Source organism: Chinchilla lanigera, unplaced genomic scaffold (assembly GCF_000276665.1).
Source record: "Chinchilla lanigera isolate Chin_1 unplaced genomic scaffold, ChiLan1.0 scaffold00029, whole genome shotgun sequence".
Taxonomy (NCBI): Eukaryota; Metazoa; Chordata; class Mammalia; order Rodentia; family Chinchillidae; genus Chinchilla; species Chinchilla lanigera.
Window position 1 is genome coordinate 21319268 of NW_004955430.1, and position 23363 is coordinate 21342630.

The window sequence follows — 23363 nt, forward strand, 5'->3', positions numbered from 1 at the left end:
TTTTTTTTTTTTGCAGTACCAGGGATCAAACTCACAACCTTGCGCTTGCCAGGCAGGGGCTTATGCCACTGAGCTATATCCCCAGTCCATATGTTAACCCTTTTAAATTTAACATAACAGTTAGTACTACTGATATAAAACAATATATGAAAGTGTCATGAGTATCTAGTACATTTGATTCCTATTTACAGAGATTATAAAAACTGTGTAATCATAAATTCTCTTGGAAGGCGTAACATTGCAAGAAGCAATTAAAGGATAATATAAGCAAGGAAACAATTGAGTGCAGTGGGCTTCAAGGGGGTAGTATGGCTTCCGTCTTGCCTCAATTATTCATTACTCTTCAGCACATAGGCAATATTTGTCAGAAATCATTGCAACATGCTTGAAAGTTGAAGGCTACCATGTTCCCCACAGATACTTGGATTTCAAACATAATTTTTAAAAGACAGATTTCCCCCAAGTTGGTCAGGAATTTATCAAGATAGCTGAAGACAAATTATTATTTTTGACAGTGGAGGAATTTCTTGTTTCTTTTTTACTCCTCATAATGGAGAAGAGAAAAAGTTTCTTAGACTCTGTACTCTGTTCACTACCCCTCCCAAAAAAGCTCTACTGACGTCAACAAATGAAAAATGATTTAATATCTCCATATGTACTAAGTGTCAAGCAATATCTCACAGTAATATTGTGGGACAATATATTTGGATAGCTATTTCCCAAATTAAATAAAACAGGCCTATGCCAATCATATAAAAAAATCATTGTTCCTATTGGAAAATCATTTACACTAACTAACATACTTGGAAACTTGCATTACTCTCTGTACTCAAACTTATGTGTACAAAAGTGTTTTCATGTATGCAAAATAAACTAGCTATTTGTTCTAGAAACAGTAAAAACAGGCAAAAATAAAACAGATGAGAAAGAACAGTAGTGACTTTAAGCTACATTTTTAAAAGTTATGTTGAATGATTAGTGATAAAATTTCAATAACCATTTGCATTAGTCACTACAGGAAATGGTATAACATGCTCCAAAATTTTGTGATATAAAATATTTAGATAGCAAGGGAAAGGAAGGTGATATATTTTTCTTTCTTTTTTCATTTATTTTACACAAATAATTTTCTTAGTATTATCTAAATGATGTTCTTACTTTTGGCTTTGACATTCATGTAGTTTCAAATAGAAAGCTTATTAAGATACCAAATAAGAAGGATTCACAAATCCATTGTAACAGAGACCACAGTGATCAAGTGAAAGCGTCTAGTAATGATTAGGTTTGAAAAATTAAGATCACGTCCCTCGTTCAACTCAATGAAAATGCAGGTTTGACTTCTTTGAATTTAATAAGATATAATATGATAATTACATAAAGTCCCATGTGCTGTGTAAGGCTAGACTCAGATAATGGAAAAACAGCATAAAAGAAATAACGATAGTTGTTTGTCTCTATGAAACTATAACATTGGTTTATGCAGTTAAATTTTGTAGGTAGAAAATACTTCTCAAAGTGTGGAGTCTATCAAGATCATCTGTTTTCCTTGTTAAAACACAAATTCAGGGCCGGAAGCCCAGAAATTCTAATTCTAGGTGTGTTTCTGCTGGTGACTCATGCATTGTAGTTGGAGCGGCACTGGCCTAGAATACTGACTATGTTGAGAATATTAATACTGATAGTACTTACTGTACTGAATGTTCTGGCATTGAAATGATGTTAAACCAGCTATGGGAGAGAGGCTGCCATTGTTTTCCTTGCTTTGCTTGGTCATATATTTCAGTTAGGAAACTGATGAAAATTCAAAGACTGCAAATTTCTTTCAAATATGGGCAGAAGGTTAATACCACAGATGCTTTACAGACTTAGGTCAATTATATTAATCCACACATGCTGATCTTTGGAAACTGTACCTAAATTACTATTGAGATTGTTTATTTCCGAACTTGGATGACCAGATCCACACTTTTTCTATTGAGTGGGAGCAACTTTGTTTTGCAGATGCAATGGGTAAAATGGACGAGACACTCCATCAGCTGTTTGGTCATAGTAATTTTTAGTGGAATTACAGCATACTGCAATATTTTTCTTTGCAACTTAAACTTTGAGCAAATCCAGACATCTAGAGAGGCTAAAAGGAAAAATCTGTTTTCTTTTGCTTTACCATTTGCCAAATGAACTCTGTCAGACTGCACATTCTATACATTTTAAGTAAACAAAATTACCCTTAATGTGTTGGCAACATCTGTCAAAACACTCTTCAGTCTATGGCTTAAATACACTGAATAGGAATGGATTTGACAGTGCATTTCATGAGGCACAATTATAGTTGAAGATGTTGGTTTTATCTTAATAACCATAGGATGTTTTCCTTTTCTTGTCTTTTTTTTTCTTCTCTACAGTAAAATACAAGAGATTCTATTATCTTTGAAAAGGAAAGAGACTCACAAACATCAGCCAACCCTAAAGCTCCCTAAATTGCCTGTCCCTGAATGATAAGATCTAGAAAATTCTTTAAGAAGATTCTGTCACTTCTTTCTAGCTCACCCAATAATTGTAAATTTCTTCCATTCCCATAAGATTAAAGAATCTGTGCTCTTCATAATTTGTGCAAAGTCATTATTCATTGAATATTTTTACTGAATATGAGCAATACATATTCTTATATATCCTCCCCCTCAGAACCTGTATATTGTTGTTCACTTATTTGCAATAACTGCTCCATTTAGGGAAAGAATGTTTCCCTGACAGTATTTTCCTTTCTGTGCTTTGTGCTGCTATTTAGGATTCCCAATTATGACAAATCCTTTCCTACTTTTCCTTTTCAGTCAGGCTTCTAGCTTCTACATGGAAGCAGCACACTGGTATCTGTCATCAAATGAGTCCCCACACACAGATTTCCATGAAAAGACCCTCTAAGAGAGAATACAGGCTCTCCTAAGTTAATTCTGAGTGCAGTCCCTCCACTCTTATCACATATGGATTTTGAATAATCTGTCACATGCTCAGATACCTCACTTACATCTTCTCCCAAAGACTACAGTCTATCTCATATACCCTTGGGGAATGTGCATCGTCCAGGGTATTGAGTAGAAAATAATGTCGCAGACATAATTTTGCCTTTATCAAGGATTTGCATAAATTATTTTCTGTGTGTTTAGGATCAGCAGGCTGTTTAGGATTGAGGGATTTCTGGAATTGTGACAATTTTAACTAAGTGTTGGAATGTCTCGGGGTAGACAGTTCAAGATGGTCTAAATCTCAAAGATGAGAGTAGAATTGAAGTTTTATTCCTGTTAAGGGTAAGAATATTGGGAAAGTGCCACTATTTAGGTTAAAAAATGCTTCAGGACGTCCATCTTAACTCTGAGGTTATTTTATAATTTATCCCTAGGTGATTTAAGAAGAACCGTAGTTCTTCTTAAAGTGTTTACTTCTGGTCTGGCACAACAAATACCTGAAATGAAGGCCAGTAAGTATTTTTTTAAAAAGGGAAAATTAAAATTTCTCTTGATAATAAAATTCAAGCAGCAGGAAGAAAAGATAGTCTGTCTGAATTACACTTAAGCAAAACGTTGCTTTATTTATATTTTTATTTATATGTCTCTCACCTAAGAAGTAATCTGTTATACAATTCATAAATTCATCAAGAAATTGAAATGCAAATGCACAAATATATATATTTATAAACTACAGATCTATAAAATAATATGCATATTTTCTGGTTGATCTCAGAGCAAAAGTCCAAATGTCACAGCTAAGTCAAGTATTTCCAAATAATTGGTGCAATTTCCATTCTCCCTCCAAGTTAATCAGGAGGAGCCCATAGGGAAGGCTGAGTGAGACGCTGTTCTTTTAACAGATGTCAGGAAACTGGATTTGGATAATACCATAAGGAACTGATCATCCTGAGCAAAAACTATTTTAGGAAACATTTACTTGTGAGTAATTAGTTTTGGTGACAAGATCCTGACAGTTATGTGCTTCTGTCCTTGCTTTATTTCTTTGAAATATTTATATGGCAGAAAAAATAACTAAAAAGTATTGATTAAGAAAAATAATTTATTCAGATACATGATCACTTTATTACAACTGAGTACTTTAGTGGGTTGTTATATCATGAATGTCTGTCTTTTTATTGTAATATCAAATGTAAAGCATTTGAATTATATAATCCCCCAAAGGCCCATCCAGTCCTAGCTTTTCTTAATTTTGTTTTTTAATAACATTTTTCCATTCTCTAATTTAGCTGGTTAAATGGGAATAGTAAGGCAGAAAAAGTAGTGTGCTAAGGTAACACAGTCACCTGTCATATAATGTGTATATGGAAAAATTTTTAAATGTCCACGCCTTGGTATATTTCCAACAGTTACAATAAAGCAGAGCATCCATTCTAATGGTACACCTTTCCTAACATCTGATTACACATTCGAGGTTTTCTTTTTCATAAATTCTAATTTTTGTATGAACACAAAAATTTGACCAGTATTAACAGAGTTCAGCATTCCTCTGCATTGTGGCAAAAGTCTAGATAGCAAATAGTTCAAATGATTCAGAGAAAAAGGCATAAAACACAATAACTTTTATTTTTAGATAATTAATGTTAGATTTCAGTATGCCCTTCAAAGAGAGCAGGTCAAAAAGGCCATTTACATGTGCAATATCTCCCCAGTGGAAAGCTGTATTGGGATCAACAATTACCTGTGTAGATCATGTGCAAGTAGAATAAAGTAAAAGTTTGACTCAATTTAAGAACATGTAAATAATTTCCACTAATGTTCATCTTCTGTCAGTCAGAGAAGCTTGTATTTAGGTCAGTGGGATAGAGGAAACGTATGATTTCTTTGAATATATTCTACGTCAACTTTCAGAAATGTAAGTGATTGCTAAGTTGCTAAGGCTGTATATTTTGACAAAGACAAAATGACATGGATGAGTTAAAACATCATGTAACCCTGAATTTAGCTTTTTCCGGAAAATGTAAACATATCTGATGTTAATGTAAAAACATAGTATATTGCATTCGTTTTTGAAAGGTGTCTTCCTGTAGAATGTTTTCAGATGGACTTTGTATGTGTTTGTAGGGTGCTGTGATTACACCAACAATAGACCATCCTATGTCAATGCAGCCAACGAACATGATGGGTCCCCTGACACAGCAGATGAATCACCTTTCATTGGGCACAACGGGGACGGTGAGTTAAAAAGTTTGTTTTGTTTTCTCTTGGTGGGTTTTAATAATGTACAACCTGCTCTTCTAGCTGGCATCATCAGCGAAACCCGTTCTGTAACCCTGCCTAGCACACCCCCCAGGTTCCAGTATGAATGAGCTGTGTTGGACACGAATGTCAGATTCCAGGACACATTTGCTCACACTGACGAGGCTGAGGGTTGTACTGTGCTGCGTTTAAATCTCAGTCACTTTTCGGTGTTATGACATGAGGTAATGTGTCAGAGATGTGTCCTTTTGCATGCACCTGCAAGTCTAGACCAAGCAGTGATATTCTGTAGATTAGTTTCTTTTCCCAGTTGCTTACCAAGGCAGCCAGTATATCATCCCCATCCTCCACACAGGGCCAGCTTTGACTGTAACAGGTAGAAGGGCTTTTTATTTACTTTCAATATTTAAAATTGTAAAAGGTAATTGATAACATGGCATAGTGAGTTCTTTTGATGTTTTTCTTTGATATATTGACATAGATGGCACTGAAAAGAAGAAAGGGACTCTAACAAGCTTAATCTCTTTTATTAGGGTGGAGAATTTTTGAATAGTCTTATTTCTCCTTAGAAACAAAAGTGCACTGAAAAAAACCTATTGTCATCTTGATTTTATATCAATGAGATACATGAAATCATGGAAAAATGTTACTTTTCTTTAAAAAAAGATGCTTTCAAAAATAATTTTAAAATTATTCAAGAAGATAGATGTCTAATACAATTTTGCTAAAACATTATTACTGAGAATGATGAAAATATTATGTGACACCATCAATAGCAGTTTTATTTGACCTAAACTTTAATGCAGATAGTCTTGTCATTTTTAAGATGTAGAAAAATGTATACTTTTTCTTCTAAATGATGAAGCTTAGCTAATGTAGAAAAAGCACTGGGTTAAGAATCAAGAATTATAATTTTAAATCTTGAGGGAACACTATGGTTTATATCTGTCCTTGGAAGTATAGTATCTTCTGGTCTCAATAAAGCTCAAATATTGAACTTGATATGCCCCCCCCCAACTATATGATGTTGTATATTTAGTTCCATATGTTTCTTTACATGTTCTACAAATACCTGTGTACACTAAGCACACTACCTATGAATAGGAGATTTTACCTTTTATCAGTGGCAAGCTTGCTGAGTAGAGGATATTGATGTGTAGACTTTATATGAAGTTTGTGACATGTCCCCTGAGGCCTCACTAATTCACCATACATGGGAAGAAATTTATACTATTAATGGAAAGAGTCACAGAATTTCAGTAAACAAACTAAGTTTGATTAATAAAACAAAGCACTTCAGTCTAGGGCCTCAGCTGCTCAACCCATAAGAAACAAGTAATGATAACCCACATGTCTCAATGCTTGGGCTAAATCAAATGGTTTCTTAGGATTTTGATCTTGAGCTTTGGAAGTCATGTTTAAGATTATATTTATTTATAACTGTGGGATAGATAACTTTCATCAGGGAGAGGGTTTGAAGGGAATAGTTTTGTTCTTAGTGTACAAGGATTATTTGTAGTCACCATATGTTAGGAAAAGAGCAATTAATAGTAAGTAGGTCTGAGATTGATCATGTTCCAAATGGACATTGCCCTTTATAATATCAGCCTCTTGTGCTTCAAAAATTGTAAATTTTAAATGAGTGAAGTAGGAAATTCTCTTGACAAACTGGAATATGATAGTAGAGAAAATCAAAATGCAAAGCAGAGAAAGAAAATTTTAATAAATTTTACCTTTTGAGTAAAGAAGCAAAGCCAGAACTAGCTAATGTTTAAGTGTGTGAACAAGGAAAAATATGAGAGTTAGGGTAAGGACATGACTGAACCCTTTAGGAAATTGAAGAATAAGCTAAATGATACTGAACAGGCTCAGAACTGTACTAGTTATTTATTCAGTTATATATACATTTGTGTATTTGAGCATTTTCATTAAGAGCAAATTTATGTGGCACTATAACTTTTATTCACCTGGTAATGACCAATAATAATAATAATTCTGTAATGGTACATACCACTCCCTTTCTTAGAGAATATTTAGCACATGGCTTATTTTTAATACTTCCTCTACATTTTTGCTCTTTTTCACTCTTTTCTTCCTTTAAATTTGCAAATAAATAATGTTTTGGTACATTATAAGTCTCATAATTTTCTGGAAAACTTTAAAATTTAATGAGGTTTGGACAGGCAGAGAGGAAACTTATTAGTCTTCTTATTTATTAAACAAAATATGATTGAGTGTATTTAGTGGCCTGAATGCTGGATTTTTATTCCCTTAAACTGTCACTCTAATACTTGGACATACCATGATAGATTCATGTTATCTGAATTTTTGATTGCATTTGGAGTGACTACTATGTAGTTGAGGCTGATATTTAAAATTGAGTTTTCCCACCTACTGCTGCCTTTCTAATATTTCCATTGATCGAGAAAGCAACCCGGCATTATGGAAAGTCCAAGGACTCTGAACTCAATCTGGAGTTAAAAGCCTGACTCTATGCCTTTATTGTCATACATGTTTCAGCAAGTTATTTAACTTCTTTGAACTTTCACTTCTTCTTTCACAAAAGGAGAATGATATTATATAAACTCCAGGGTGAGTGTTAAATGGAATGATATACATAGCGTACATCATGCAGTGCATAATGCCGTACAGGTGCTTATCAAATGAACTTCCCTGACCCCTCTAGCTCCAACGGCTTCTAACTAGTGGGAGTCAAGTCGAGGTAGCACCCTTTTAAAACCACAGAACAACTCTTACTTACTCTACATCAGATGATGTACTTAATTTCTTTAAATGTTTCCACTTTGCTTGCTGCTATAAAACTCAACCAGGATTGAAAAGTCCAAACTCTACAGTCTACCTAAGTCACATTAATGAATGAAGTTGACTGAATTCAAATACCTTTGAAATATGTAATCAAACTTGCTCTGTGTTTTCCTATATGATAAATGTGAACATGTCATACAAATGCACATGATATTAAAGTTATATTTTGGAGGTATTTGCAACGCACTTAAAAATAAAATCTCTGCCTGAGTTTGGACAAACAGAAACAGTAGGGACAAGTGGTGATTTTAGTAGCCTGGAATACGATGCCTTGTCTAGAGCGGGCAGCACCACTGAAATCCAAGCAGCTAGTACCACAGGGGTGTACAGACCCAGGGTGATCACACCTTCCAGTTTTTCAAGATAATCTGAATACTTGGATGTTGATGTGACATTTTCCTACAATTGAATATTGGGGCCCAGTTTATCCCCCAAATCTCCATGCGTGTGACTGTGGCACAGGGTTTTCCTAATTTTCCTCCAAATCCTCTGGCCATTCCTTCTTCTTTTGGTTACTAAACCATGGTCACTAAACCATGGTTTCATTTTTAACTGGTCTACATGGTTTCCCTAAGCAATCTAATCCACTTTCATGGTTTTAAACCCTGCCTTTCACACTGAAGATTCCTATATCTGAGTTCTCCATGCTAACCTCATCTTCGAGTGACTCATTTTCCAACTATTTGCTAACTCTCTCCACTAAAATTCCCTCCAGTTTCTCAAAGTCAGCATGACCAGAACTAACCTCATGAGCTTCCCTGAGCTCCCTTCTAACTTAATTTGTTTCCTCTTGTGTGTTCCTACACCTGGTTTTCTTTCAAGCTAATGCCATAATCATTTGATAGTAGCCAAACCACACACCACGCACCAGCTCAATCTAGACTCCCTTCTCCCTCACCATCATATAGAACACTTCAGTCTAATTGTGTCTTACAGACACTGTTTTTGCCAGGTACATTCTCTCTTCCACAGTTTCAGGACTCTGCCCTGGGCCTCACTGGATTCACTTCAATAGTCTCCTAACTGTGCTCTCTTGCTTCCCATCTCCCAGTTTTCTCCAATCTATTCTGTACCACGTTACCACTGCCAGGTAGTCTAAAGTGACATAACAATGTTGAGAAGTCTTTGGGGACTTTCAGACAACTAAGTTTACTGAAATTCTACAAAACAAAGTTTGATCCAGTGATGACTAAAATGAAAATAGGAAATTCAACTCCAGGAAGCGATGGGTTGCTAGGTCAGAACACCGTGAGATCCAGTGAATAATTTTATAGGCTAGTTAATGATCAGGGCTAATGGGAGGTGAAGCTAGATCCAAATATTTTTCTTTTTTAAAAGGTGGGCTAAGTCACAGCATATATCCTGCTCTCCTTATTAAGATCCCTGGTTAAAGGAATTACATGGAGCCTAAAACTCTTTTTCATCTTCCTAAAAGCAGATGTACTTCATATCATATAACCCCACGGTTTGAAATGGGTGCCAGAGAGTTTCACTAAACTCTCTGTATAATTTTTCACTTCAAATGTTTATTGTTCAATTTTCTACCTGTTTTTAAGCTAGACAAACCTGCCAGCCTTAAAATAAATGAGTTTTATGCAAGCAGTATAACTGTTGTATTTCAAGGCTCTACCGACCTTGATGAATTTTTCTAGCTTTGTCTGCTTTGGTTTATTTTTGCCGCAGGATTCCTTTGATCGAAGCAACCCCAGTATCCATAATTTCTTATCAACTTAGTGTAAGCTTTAGCAGAAAGCTCTAGGGACTTTACTGTGTTGTGAAAACCCTCCGAATTGCATGACAATCTTGTTTTACAAGTTTCTTATCTCCCTTTCATTTGTTCAGTGGGGTTGCTCCTCACCAGTGGCTTACAATGTCACCCACATCTTTTGAAAGAAATACAAAGATTTTGTTCTAAGCCTCCTTATCTGCTCTTAGTGTCCTGTTCCCCAAGCTACTGGTGATTTGTGACATCACTGGATTCCCATAATGCAGTGAAACTGACTCACAAGAGTAACCCTGTAATTGCACCCCATTTTGCTCCACAGTTCTCTAGCGCTTTCCAGTCACAACAAACCTTTACTGTTCTAAAATTCTGATGGTACCAGGTGAAAATCTGACTTACTCACTTTACTTAGATATTGTCTTTTTACAATTATTAGGTATTGATTTTTAAAATTTTTCAAATTAATTGCTTATTGGTCCATTTTAGATATACATAATGACCATGTTTATCATAGGGAATTTGACCTGTACATGATATATTTTAATTCTTTTTTTCCCCATTCCCCTCCTGTCCTTTCAACAAGTCTTCCCTTTCTTATTTCAAAAGCTTTTTTCTATTTTATCTTTCTCTTATTTTTTTTTCTTTTGTCTTCCTTCCTTTCCCATGCAGGCACTAAGGTGGAGAATTATAAAAGCAACAAAACATTAAACTCATAGTTCAATACCTAGCATCATAAATGATAAGTTACTCTTCCTTATATTTTTTTTCAGGGAAAATAACAACTAGTTACAAAGGGCAAAATAGAAGAGGAAAATCTATGTAAAAAGTGATAGGTTTTTAAAATTTTTAAATTTTATCTTAACATAAAAGGCTTTCAAAGAGTAATCTTACCATATAAAAATTGAAGAGGGTTTATGTAAATGTCCATTAAGTAAATTTTAAAGTTTTGCTGTTTAAAAACTAGACTGTATAATCAAATAAATTAGCAACTGAATGAAGATCTCTAACACATAAAATGCCAAAAATATGAACAGGTAGTTGATAAAAAGGGGATCGGAAATTTGCAGAATATATGAAAAGTTACCATAAAAGATAGAAACTACAGTGTAATCCAGTGTGTTTCATTAACACAAACACATATCCCATAAAATAAAGTCATCAAAATAATGCAAACTGCTGAGGATGGTGTTGAAAGATAAGCATTTTCCAACAGTCATTGTGTGATGGAAGTAACCTAAGTCTCTGCCCAGCACGGGTATTAGGACAGCAAAGTAGGCAGTCAAAGCACTTCAGAACATTTATCCTGGCAGAGAAAACAGCTACAGATTTTAATAGGTAGTTGATTGAAGTATTCAAAATTAACAAGGCCTGTATGCTTCAAAAATATTTATAGTGTTCTTCATAACATGTAATGAGAAGAAAAATTGAACAGTAATAAACTATCCATAAATTGAAAGGTAAAACAGCATATAATTACGAGTTTAAATCAATTAGGGAGCGAGTAAATTAAAATGCTTTTATAAAAAAAGAAAGAAAATTTGTGTATGTGAATATAATGCCCACTGTGAAAAATAAAATGTATAAAATAATGGTGTAAAGAAATGCAAAATAATTGCAATTACTTTAAAGGAAGTGATTAGAGGTAATTCCTATTTTGAAGCATTATACTTCTATATTCTCCAAGTAGTCAACAATCAACATTATTTTCTTATGTTTTTTTACTTTTAAATTTTATAAGTATATTTTTGGGAAATTGTCAATGGCATGGTCCAAACATTAATGTTTTTCTTTTTGTTTTTCCTGGGGTTTGCTTGTTTTATACTGGTAATGTGTGACTACATTTTCACAAAACGTAGGACTTCATACAATTATTAACAAAACATTACATACCTTATAAATGACTCTCTTTCTTCTAAATTTGGGAATTAAAATTAAGCCATGAGTCCAGTGAACTAGTATGAGAAATGTAAGAACTCATAGCTATGGTTTGTTGCATTTGACTTTTCTGGTCAGTATTTCCTGTTGTCAAAGTGCTTTGCAATGATTAAATTCTTATTTACCTTCTCATATGTCATTTACTCTGGAGAGCGAATAATGTTATCCTTTTGTGGCAAGGAGATGAAAGTGAGAAATTTGTGGTAGTCCCTAAAGTTTTTAAATGGGTGGAAAAATAAATTTAGGGCTTTGGCTTTTAAAATGGAATTCAGCTTATATAGTTAAAATAAGGGTTCACACAAGAATATCTATTGAACCATGTTTAGGGAAGTTCATTTGAATGTGAAACAAGATTAGAATTTTCCTCCTTTAGAAGCCGGGGGCTAAGATCACAAGCTATGTCCTACTTTCCTTTTTTAAAGATCCCTGGCTAAAGAAATTGTATTGAACCAAATCTTTTGTCATCTTCAAAACCATGGATATATTTGGTCCCCCATCAACCAAACTTTTGCACTGATTGCCAGATAATTCAATGATGTTTTCCTAAAGTAAGTCCCCTCTGGTGTTTGGACGCTTTGGAAACGACAGCCACAATCTGCTGAGTAAGTTGCAGTCTATGAATTTCTGCTCTGCAATGTCAGCACAGAAAGCTTCTCCGTACAGAGCAGAAAGCACCCTCTGCTCTGCCTCCTATTACACTTGAAACTCTGTGACTAATGACTCAGCTAGGGCTTTAAATTGCACTTCCCTCCACGCAATATGAAAATGTGCATATTTTTTATTTGTCTCCTTTAAATTATCATTCTTCCTTTCATTCCCCAGAACTTCCGTTTATGTTGTGCTTTGAGCCTCCTCCAAATAGGTTGCCTGTAAAACTTTTGTGTCCTCCAGGGAGGGTAAACATTTCTCACTGATTCACTGAGAAAGAAAACAAACAAGAAAACGATCATGTTCCAAGACAAATTCTAGCATCCCAGCAGATTATGCTGGTGCTGACCTCAGGTACAACGTGGCGGTAGTGGAAGCACGGTATCTCCCAAACTGGAGTATCAACTGTAAACTGAAGTCATAATGCCTTGACTGCTTGAAGGCAGGGGTTTAGGTGCCCATAAGACATGCAATGGGCCTTTCCCAATTTTAAAGCTAAGATTCTGTTTTATTTTCTTTTGTACTTCATTGCATTCTTTCTCATGCTCTTTTCATTCAAAGATTCAATCCCAAGACAGGATTATGATACTCCACCAGCTGTTGTGTCAGGTAGGAAAATTCTCATTCCTTTAAGACTTGATTGGAGGGGAGAGATGGAGGTTGCCTGGTTTTTGTCAAAGCTCTTTAAAGCAGTGATTCTCAATAGCAGTGGGTATGGGACATCTGAATTTTATTTTGGCGTGGGGTGTGTATGTTGCTTTTAAAATAAAGAAGAAGAGCTCCAAGGCACTTTGTCTATCAAGGATACACAAAAGATAGAGTCTGTATTCTGTGTATCAGTGATTCTCAATGTCAGACAACGTCACCACCATTTCTGAAAAGTGGGATTAAGGACATTATATTTAGCAAAAGACTCATGGATTAATAAAAATAGATTGAGAAGCACTGCTTTATAGACCGGAATTATTCTAAAGTTAAACAATCATCCCATTTTGCTTACTTGGCATTAAATATAGGGTCTGACATATAGTAGGTACTCAGATTATTTGTTGAATGAATTAAAAATTTAAATTTGTTCTAAAAATGACAATTAATATATGAAAGTGAATCTACCAATATGATATTTGTACAACAAAGTGACAGAAGTTGCTTTGAGAATACATTAGAGTCTTCAGAATTTTAATTAGCAATGTTAGAATTGTTTCCTAGAGTGGTATAGTTTGTAGCTGGTATATGTGTCTGAAGAGGTTTGCTTTTGTTTTAAACTGCAGAGAGCTTGTGCATTCATCATAATTTGGAATTTTGATTTCTTGCAAAGGGTAAAATGGGCACAATTGTTCATTTATGTTGATTTTTTTAACTAAAGGAAATACTGGCATTCTGAAGTACTTTGAAATCGTAGATCCTTTGACATGTTAGATGGCAAGAACATAAAATTCAAACTCAGAAGAGCATTACAGAGACAGAGCATGAAAAAGTAAAGTCCAGAAATAGAGTAAAAGAGCTCACAACAGTCAGGCCTGGCAGTCAGACAGGGTTTCCAAGTAGAAACACCATGCTCTTGGCCGCTCTGCTTGCTCAACCCCGCATCCAAAGGGTGATCTTTGTTGTGTGTCCTGTGAACTTGTTTATTTATGTTCAGGGCTGAATTCTTGGAATGTCCCCATTGAAAAATAATGACTTAGTTTTCAACTATGAAGTCACTTTGGTCCCCAGAAGATGTCTATAAATTTTCATTACTTAAAATATCACAATCTTTCTCCAAAGTATCTGACCTACCATATCTAGATTGCCATTTTCATTTAAGATATAGAATACAAGGGAAGAGATTTTGTTTGGCTTGTCTGGCTTCTATTTTGCTTGACATGTAGCATTTTTATTTAACTAATAGCATCTATTCTTGATAATTTACCAGTGTTAATAATAAATGACATAATCTGAAACTCTCTTCCAAAGAGGTGTCCTGATTTTACTCTTTCAAGAATATGATGCAAAAAGCAAAGCTTATCACATACATCTTGGGTCAAGCGCTACCAAATCAACTGAGGCAGAAACTCTGGTTAAAAATCCTGGCTCTGGAGTTGCCATCTGATTCAATACACCTTAGTCACTGAAAATTTTTGAGCAAATAAGTGATTTGATAAAAATAATAGTTTAAGAACTTTAATCTAACAGTTTAAGAACTTTAATCTAACAGTTTTGTGTGTGCTTGATGAAAAAAATTTTTAAATCACATAGAAAAGTTAGAAGCCCAGATATGACATATTTACATTAAAAATTTTCTGTCATCCCACAAGTGGAGTACAAAGAAAGGAACCAATATACTGTTCATATGAAAAAATAATGTTTTGTGTTGTTTTATAGTTATTTTCTCCTCATAAGAGAAATTTCTCTTCATATTACCTCTAAATAGAAACAAGCTTGCTTTTCTAAAATATCTTTTAACTCACTGGTGCAATAACTTCAGAGACTTTTGAAAAATTGCATGGCTTTTGCCCTACCATATCAGAAAAATAAACTGGCTATTACAATATCTTCTTCCAAGCTATCCCAAAACACCAATACTGAAAAACTCAATCCATTATTTTCCAGTGTAGGAGCCAACCAGATTTACTCCAGTTTATTAGTGTTCAAGGTATCTGTTTCATAATTTATAAGATATAACCAAAATTAATTCAGTCGGTCAATATTTCACACATTTATTGAGCAATTTCTCAATAGTAGGTACTACATTCTAATGATGGACCTACAAGTTTGGGTTGAAAATAGATCCTTGGCAAACATATTGTGATCTAATTTAATGTTATTTGTGATGTTCAAAGTATAAGATATAAAGTTGAAATCCTCAGAAGTAAAGTGAATTCTGAGGTGGGTTAGGAAGAATCTGAGTTTACCAATTAGATGAGAATGGGAAAGGTACACTAGGGAAATAATACAAGTTGTGTAAACTCTTAGAAACAGGAAAGAGTATATAAGGGTGTCTTGGTTACTTTTCTCACGTTGCTGAGACGAAATACCTGATGCCCAAAATTAAGGAAGGAAAAGTTTATTTCGCTTCCAGTTTGTGGAGGTTTTAGTCCATATTTGGCAGGTTACAAGGCAGAGTGGCACATGGCAGAGGGCTACAGCTCATGGCGGCAGAACACAGCAAAAGCAACAAGCCCAAACAACAGAGAAATGGTGGCAAGCAGCCTCTTCCCCTCCATTACATATGCAAACTGTCTACCCCAAGGCGGGTGTAGCTCTCACACCCATAATCAATCAAACTCTAATAGCCTGCCCCATGACCGCATGAGGCTTTGGGGGGACACCCAGGCACAAACCATAACAAAGGGATTGAATTTCAGCAAGGCATTGATATTATGGAGGTAAAGTCAGGTCAGTACAAACTCTTTCTGGAGGAGAACACTTTGTTCTTTGCATCATGTTTCATCTTGCTATTTTACTTGCTTAAATAATATATACTGGAAGCATTATATGTAGTTTATTGTGCAAAGTGCTAAGGATGAAATTTTTGTAATGATTTAGGAAGTTAAGTATAAGCAGGTTACTACAACACTGTGGCATAAGTTTTTCAATTATCATAATGATTAAGTTTGTCCAATAATAAATCAGATGCCTAACTACAGAAGCTACTTATGCCATTTACTAATTGCAGAAACATGGGAACATCATTTAACTTATCTGTAGTTTAGATTACTTATCTGATGAAAACCCCTCATTAGTTTTTCCTAAGCATTGGGTAAGTTAAGGTGGGATGAATTAAATACTTAAGGTACTTCAAACACATCCTGGCATAAAATTAGAGTTCAAACATTATTAGCTGCAACTGTATTAATCTTTATTGGTATAAGCATTGTGACAGCACAAAGAAAGAACAACTAACTCTACTATGAGAGGTCAAAGAAAGAGTCCTAGTAGAAGAATTTTCTAAACATAGGCACAAAGATACATGGGTATAAGCCAAGTTGAAAATACTTCAGAGGGATGAATTTATGATCAAGGAGGCAGCATGTCCAAAGGGTTATTTGACCAAGATATGTCAAATTGAGGAGCTGCAGCTGGTTAAATAGGGCAGGAATATGCACACAGAAAAAAAAGATTACAGAAAATGAACCTAAAAATGAGATGAGATGGAACAACACCACCAAATATAGTCGCTTAAACTCTGTCATTATGACAATAGAAAAACATTAAAAAGTTTGATGTTGGAGAATGACACAGTAACTCTGGGTATCAGATCTAGAATAGACTGGAGTGAGACAAAACTAGACAAAGGAAAAACTGAACACAGCAATCCAAAGGAGAAGTCACGGTGGCTTGTACCCAAGTCATGGAAATGACAAAGGAAAGTTGGTAAATTTGTGACATATTAGTGAGGTATAGCACATAAGGCTGGTAAACGATTGAATATCAAGGTAAAGAGACAAGGAATTAAACCTAGTTCATAAATTCCTAACAACTGAAAGGTCTCAGGTATCGTTTGTTAGGGTCTGAACCATGGAAAGAAAGGTCAGATTTCTCAAAAAAGAAGGCTGAATTCAGTGTCAAACATGTTGAGTTTCAGACAGTGATCCATGTGAATGGAAAAGTTTGGATATGTGTGCCTGTACACAGATGACATCTCTTACCTACAGGGGGCTTTGCAGATTCCATGATGGAATTAAGCTGTGTCACCCAGAGCCAAGGAAAGTACACATGATCCTAAAAATAAGTGTCAGAAAATCGAGTTTAAAATAAAGATTGTAAAAGACACCTAAGGTATGTAAGAAAAAAAAAAAAAAGAAGATGAGGTTTCAAAAGAGAATACTGTCTTGTGACAGGAGTCCTGAAAATGAGCCATTGGATTTTTGCTTATGCAAATTGTCTCATTGTTGAGACAAAATACCTGACACTCAAATTTAAAGGAGGAAAGGTTCATTGTAGCTTAGAGTTTGTAGAGGTTTCAATTCATAGTTGGCTGGCTCCAAGGCAGGGTGGCATGGCAGAGGGGCCTTGCAAAGCAGGCACCAAGCAGCAACAGCAAGCAACAAACAAGGTCCCTCTTTCCGTACCTTATAGTTTATCCAGCACACCTATCCTTAGGTCAGGTAGCACCCACACTCCTAATGCTATCCAGAACTAGGCCAAACCAATCAGTGAACTAATTTAGTAATCACACGTCCTTGATTGCAGCATCAGATATTCCAGATGCAGCCACCTTTGAAAAGCCCCACCTATAACCACATGAGGCTTTGGGGGACATAGAAACACAAGCCATAATTAGCTATTCTCAGCCTTTTCTGTTTTTACATGAATTTTAGGCTTGTTTTCTCTAGTTTTGTGAGGAATGCTGTTAGTAGTTTGATAGTTTAAATCTGTGTATCAGTTTTGAAAGTGTCGCCTTTGTGACCATATTCTTTTTTCGTATCCAGGAATAGGGGGCATCTTTCCATTTTCTGATATCTTCTTCAGTCTCTTTTTTCAGAGTACTGTGTTTTAATTGCAGAACTTTCACTTGCTTGGTTAGGTTAAATCTTTAAGTACTTAATTTTTCTTGATGTTATTGTAGATAATATTTTTCCTAATATCTTTCTCAGTGAGTTCATTATTGGTGTGCATATATGCTGTTGATTATTTTATTGATTTTGCATCCTGCTTCATTGCTGAATTTGGTTATTAATTCTAGGAATTCTTTGTTGAATTTTTTTGTGTCTTCTCTGTGAGGATCACGTCATCTTCAAATAATGATGATTTGACTTCTCCCTTTCCTATACTTATCCTTTTTATTTGTTTTTCTTGCCTAATTGCTCTATCATCAAGAATCCAAATAATATCAAATGCTGCGAAGACTGTAGAGAAAAAAGGGAAACTTCTACATACATGGTTGGAATGTAAACTAGTACAACCATTATGAAATCAGTATGGAGATTCCTCAAAAACTAAAACTAGAATTTGCTTTCAATCCAGAGAATCCCCTTCAAGGTATCCTCCCAAAAGAGTTAAAGACATCAGCTTGCAATGACACATGCATACCTGTGGTTATAGGAGCATAAATCATGACAACTAAATATTGGAAGAAGCCTATAAATCTATCAGCAGATGAGTGGATAAGGAAAACATGGTATGTACAAATGGTCGAATACTATTCTGCATAAAGAAGGCTAAAGGAATCATTTAGGAAAACAAACGCACCGTGCTATTAAATGAATTAAATCAGACACACAAGTTTAATTATCTTCTGGTTTCTTTATATGAGAAAAACAAAATATAACTAAAGAGCAAAGTAAAAGACAAGGAAATAGATCTTTCTTAAATGGGAAGGGGATTAAGAAATGGAGGGAAGAAAGAGTTAGAAGTTCAGAAGAAGGGAATGAAAAAAGAATTGTTATGTTAAATCCGTGTACCAACGACCCACAAGAAATGTAAACACTATATACTACAAACATACTAATAAAAATTAGACAAGAAATAGGAAGTCAAGTTACTTTCCTCATGATAAATATTTTGATTTTTGTGTAAATACTAAGTGACATCTGAGAGAGATTGGGAAATGGATGGCTTGGTGGGAATTAAGGGAGAATGGAGATTTGGAAAACTATACAATGGAAAGGCTACCAACCAACACATAGAAAATTTAAGAGGCATTTCTGGGATTCGTTTTAAGTTATAGACTATGAATTTTTATGATATGAATCTGTGAGGATGCCTTATTTTCTTGATGTAGTGATCAAGAGCCAAGAAAGCAGACAGATGGAGTAGTCCAAGGTGAAAGAGTTACTGAGAGGAGTGAGAGAAATGGTAACAGGCCTCAGTGATAATGGCAAGATAACTGAGTTTCAAACTGTGATTTCAAGGAAAAATATGGCAGAAAAAGAAGGCAATCGGGAGAAAGCAGAAAACACAGAGGCTGGAGTTGTCAATGAGCTGGACGGAGTAGTCAGAAGTGGAATACTTCGATTTAAAATTTTGACAAATGTACTATTTCTGGGAAAATTTCAGGGGAACAAAGTAGACATTAAGTGACATGACAGAAGTTAAGGAAGTTGAACAATATGAATGTACAAAGCTGCTATGTAATTGGGATATTTTGTTTGGCTTGGTTTGGTTTGATGTTTGCCTTAATTGAGTTATGCATGACTTCAGGGATGTTTTGCTTAGAAAGAGTGTAATATAAATCTTTAAGCTTTAATAGTGAGTATATTTTAAATATAATAATAATCTGGGAAAAATAACTAAGCAGAATGTTGGTGCTCAAAAGAAAGTAAGTGACGTTCTGGAAACAGGAAGCCTGTGTTTTATCTCAAAAGTGTCATCTATCTTTGTCTAACTTTCAGCTATCCTTTTTCCCAGCTCATTTAAAGATAAAGGACAGAAGGCAGGAACTGCCCTGTAAATTTCCTTGCAAAATCAGAAATCTGTTCTTTTAGTGTTACTTTTCCCTAATGGTTACAATTCCTTAAAACATTCTCCTATTTTAAGGAGGAGTAGGAAGAATAATAAATGAAAAGTAAAATGCCACTCTTATATATGGCTGGATTTTATGAAGCACATATGAAAACTACAGATAATTATATCTCAGTTTTCTTGGATTTAATTTTCTTGAAGGGCAATAGCATGAAATCAAGCAAAAGATAATTATTCCCAGAGAACAAAAGTAAAATATACACCATAATTCTTTGCTAAAAAGGCTAGAATTCAGAATTCGAAGCAAGGTTTAGAAAAAAAATCTAAAAAACAGAGCTAAAAGTGTAGTGAGAAGAACTATAGAAACTTCTGGAATCTGTATTCCTTTTTCCTTATCCTTTTACAAAGCTGCTAAAATAGTTCAAATTTGTAAATATTTTAGTACAATTTGAAAGGTTTCACTGAAAATAATGTCATAATATATCTGTCACATGTGAAGTAATTGAAAGTCAGTTTGGCATTCATGGAGTTCCTCCTGGATATACCTGTTCTGATTTACAGAGAAATCACTATTAAAACTAAATGCGGTTTTTTGCAGTTTTCATGAGAGTTAATGCAGAAGTTTACATTGGAAAGCTTCACTAACTTGGAATTGCTGATGTTCAACCAAAGATTTGTTGAGGCTTCTTTTTACACTGTTTCCTCTTGGGTAAGAGATATTTTCTAAAACTGCCCTATGTCATCTGGGAGTGAGAGGTAGTATTTATGCCACTTCAAAGAGCAAAGCCATTTTCAGCTCTGAACAACAGTTATTTTCATGGATACCAGGAGCAAATTACAAATGATTTCCATCTCTTACTTTAAAAGTAGGTCATTAGTACCTCCAATTAGCAACAGTTAGCTGGTAAATTGTACTTACTGTAAGACTTGACACAGAGTTACAAGTGTTCCCACAAGCACACGTGGAAACCGGTTTCATTTCTTTCCTCAAATACTGTTCACTTGCTTTGATTACAAAACTGTATTTCCTTAAATGTACTAATTAATTTAATTTTTTCTTCTCAATAAATTCTAATAAAGATGAATTTGCTCTACTTACTGATGCATTCAGCTAATATTTACAGACCTCCTACCATGCTAGAAGGAAACAGGACCTGGTGGTGTAGAATATAATCCTTGCCCTCAATGAACAGAAAATTTAACAGAAGACAAGCTCATAAAGAATAGTCACTTAGCATGTGACAGATGTCATTAAGAGTTGTCTGCAAAACTTGACTTTGTACCTGTATTTGTACAAGTATTCAACACAGGCATGTGTGTGCTGAGTTGGTCTGCTCTTGGTGACACGTTTACATTGTCTGCTAAATTACAAAAATGAAGACTTTTCTTCAAAACCTTTTCCTGTAGGACAATTTTCATTTATATATTCAAATAATTTATCCTAAAAGGAGTTTAAGCAAATAGACTCTTCTGACAAATAAACATTATCATTTTTTAACCCAATTTCCCCACACCCAGGTGGGAGGATAGAAGCATACAAAATCTTCAGGTAGTTGTATAATCTACCAAATTTTTCCGAAAGATTCCAGAAAGTAAATTGTTTGAGCTTTGCAGCCTATATAGAATATGTCTCAACTATTCAACCTTACCATCGTCTCCTGCGGAAGGGTGCAATGACTGCAGATGAGAAGTTCCAGTAAAGGTTTTTTTTTTACAAAATAGGCAGCAAGCTGCAATTAGTCTGTTAGCTATATATAGCTTGCCCACCCCTGCCCTAAGGGGTATATTTCCATAAATTATCTCAAATTAAATACTATTCACTTACACTCTCTGTAAGATATATGAAGCATCTTCTTCAAAATTAGCATTTTTGTGCTTTTTCATTTTATAAGAGGTAGAGAAAATGTCAGAGAGTCAGAGGTGGTAGAAATTGAATGACGGATGAGAGACATTTCTCAGTGTTTTAGTTTGTACGGCATAATTAATTGGAGCACTGATATCTTAAAAGCCTGGAGGTGCCTTTTTATTTTTCATATTCTCATCATTTATGGGTCTGCAAGGACTTATTTTTATGTACCAGCAATGAGGGATCATTCAGCTAAGAAAGTCAAGTATACATTCTGCTTAATGTCCTCTGATGTGATTTAGAATTCTGTACTTTCATAAATTGAAAGAAAAGGTGAGAAATATATCATCCCAATGGCTTTGTAGTAAAGTCACATTTTACATCTTTGTCACACCACCTGGCGCCGTTTTGGGGTTGATGTTAATGTTGATTAGTGTCCAGTAACGTCACTCTTAATGTAGCACGATTAGCCATTCGTTTTCCCCTCAGTGTCTGCTTCTCTGAGTGTGGCACTTTGTTTGCACTCTGACAGTAAAGCAAAGCTTTCCTGGCCTTCCTTTGCATAGGGCTGGAGATGTGACTGTCTTCTGCAGCCAGGGCAGACCAAAATGCCACTCGATGATGCAGCACCCACACCCAATAGAAATTCAGCACCACAAAATTGTGTCTTTCCAGTCAACCCTTGAAGGACGGGTTACAATGGACTTAGAAAACTCCGCAGCAGAAGCACCTGGTGTCACTGAGTAGTTTACTTACCTGCCAGAGGGCAGAGCCCATGAAAGGCAATAGAGAAAGAAGGCACTTTCAAGCAACAAGAGTGTGAAGTAAGCTAATTGCATGCCTGTGAGTCAGCACGTCTGCTGCTGAAGGTACTCGGGTCCTGTTGTAAACAAGAGCACAGAGTGGGCACTGGAGGCCCCTGTAAGAAGCTCCAGCCAGGAATCTATTATGATTCAGCCTCGCCAGAGGCATGCTGGAGACATCTGATACTGGAGAGAAACTGCCTAAGAGCTATGTTAACATTTCTCTAGACTGTCTGTTAAATTAGTTTATCAGAAAGCAAAATAAATATTGGAAGCATATAATTGTATGTCCCTGTTGAAATGCTTTCTCTGAATTAGAATTTTAACCCCTTCCTTCCTTCTTGGAGTGATATATGATACAGACATTTCAAAAGCGTTGCTGGCCTTTTTGAAATGCTACAATGGATGTAATTGTCCATTACGTTACATCCAATATTCCTTATATAACAAAACAATTGGTGAGTTGCTCTGCAAGTTCAGTTCCTCAACATGTATCTCTCACTCTGTGAATGAATGCACTTCCTCTGAACTGACCATGTGAAATAAAGTACAGTACATTCCCTTTTGGTTTGGTCATTAGGACAGCTGGAACTGGATGGGGTGTATTGCATGTTTTCATTATTTGTCCCAATTTTTTGTGGATTTGCTGTGCTTTTAATTACACTTCTTACAATAGTGCTTAATTTGTAAGCCCTTCACACATTCAACCTGGAAAGACAAGTCTCCAGTTCCTAGTAAAAATATAAATGAAGAAATGCCAATGGGATTAAGGGAATTTGTGTGCTATAAAGTCTCAGTGGAGAAGTGAAGTAAAAGATGTTTTTGATTATGTGTTGATTTTACCTGAAAATTCACCAGAAATCACTGTTTTTATTCATTTACACAAATGCAGCTCTAAGTAGGAAAAAGTATGATCTAAAAAAGAGAGATAGCTTTTAGAATCAAGAGAGTGTGTATGATTCTTGGTCCCACTATTT

General features: G+C 35.2%; 1 protein-coding gene across 6 annotated transcripts in view; it reads left to right on the forward strand.

The window, feature by feature from the left end:
* Rbms3 (RNA binding motif, single stranded interacting protein 3) overlaps window positions 1–23363 on the forward strand; it is a 679403-nt gene that overhangs the window by 604621 nt on the left and 51419 nt on the right. For 4 of the 6 annotated variants that reach the window (XM_005387516.2, XM_013515630.1, XM_013515628.1 and 1 more), the window contains 2 exons: window positions 5085–5195; window positions 12913–12960. In XM_005387516.2, the coding sequence (XP_005387573.1) occupies window positions 5085–5195; window positions 12913–12960 (159 nt within the window). The remainder of the gene's footprint in view (window positions 1–5084; window positions 5196–12912; window positions 12961–23363) is intronic. The other 2 variants (XM_013515631.1, XM_013515629.1) reach the window with 1 other exon arrangement.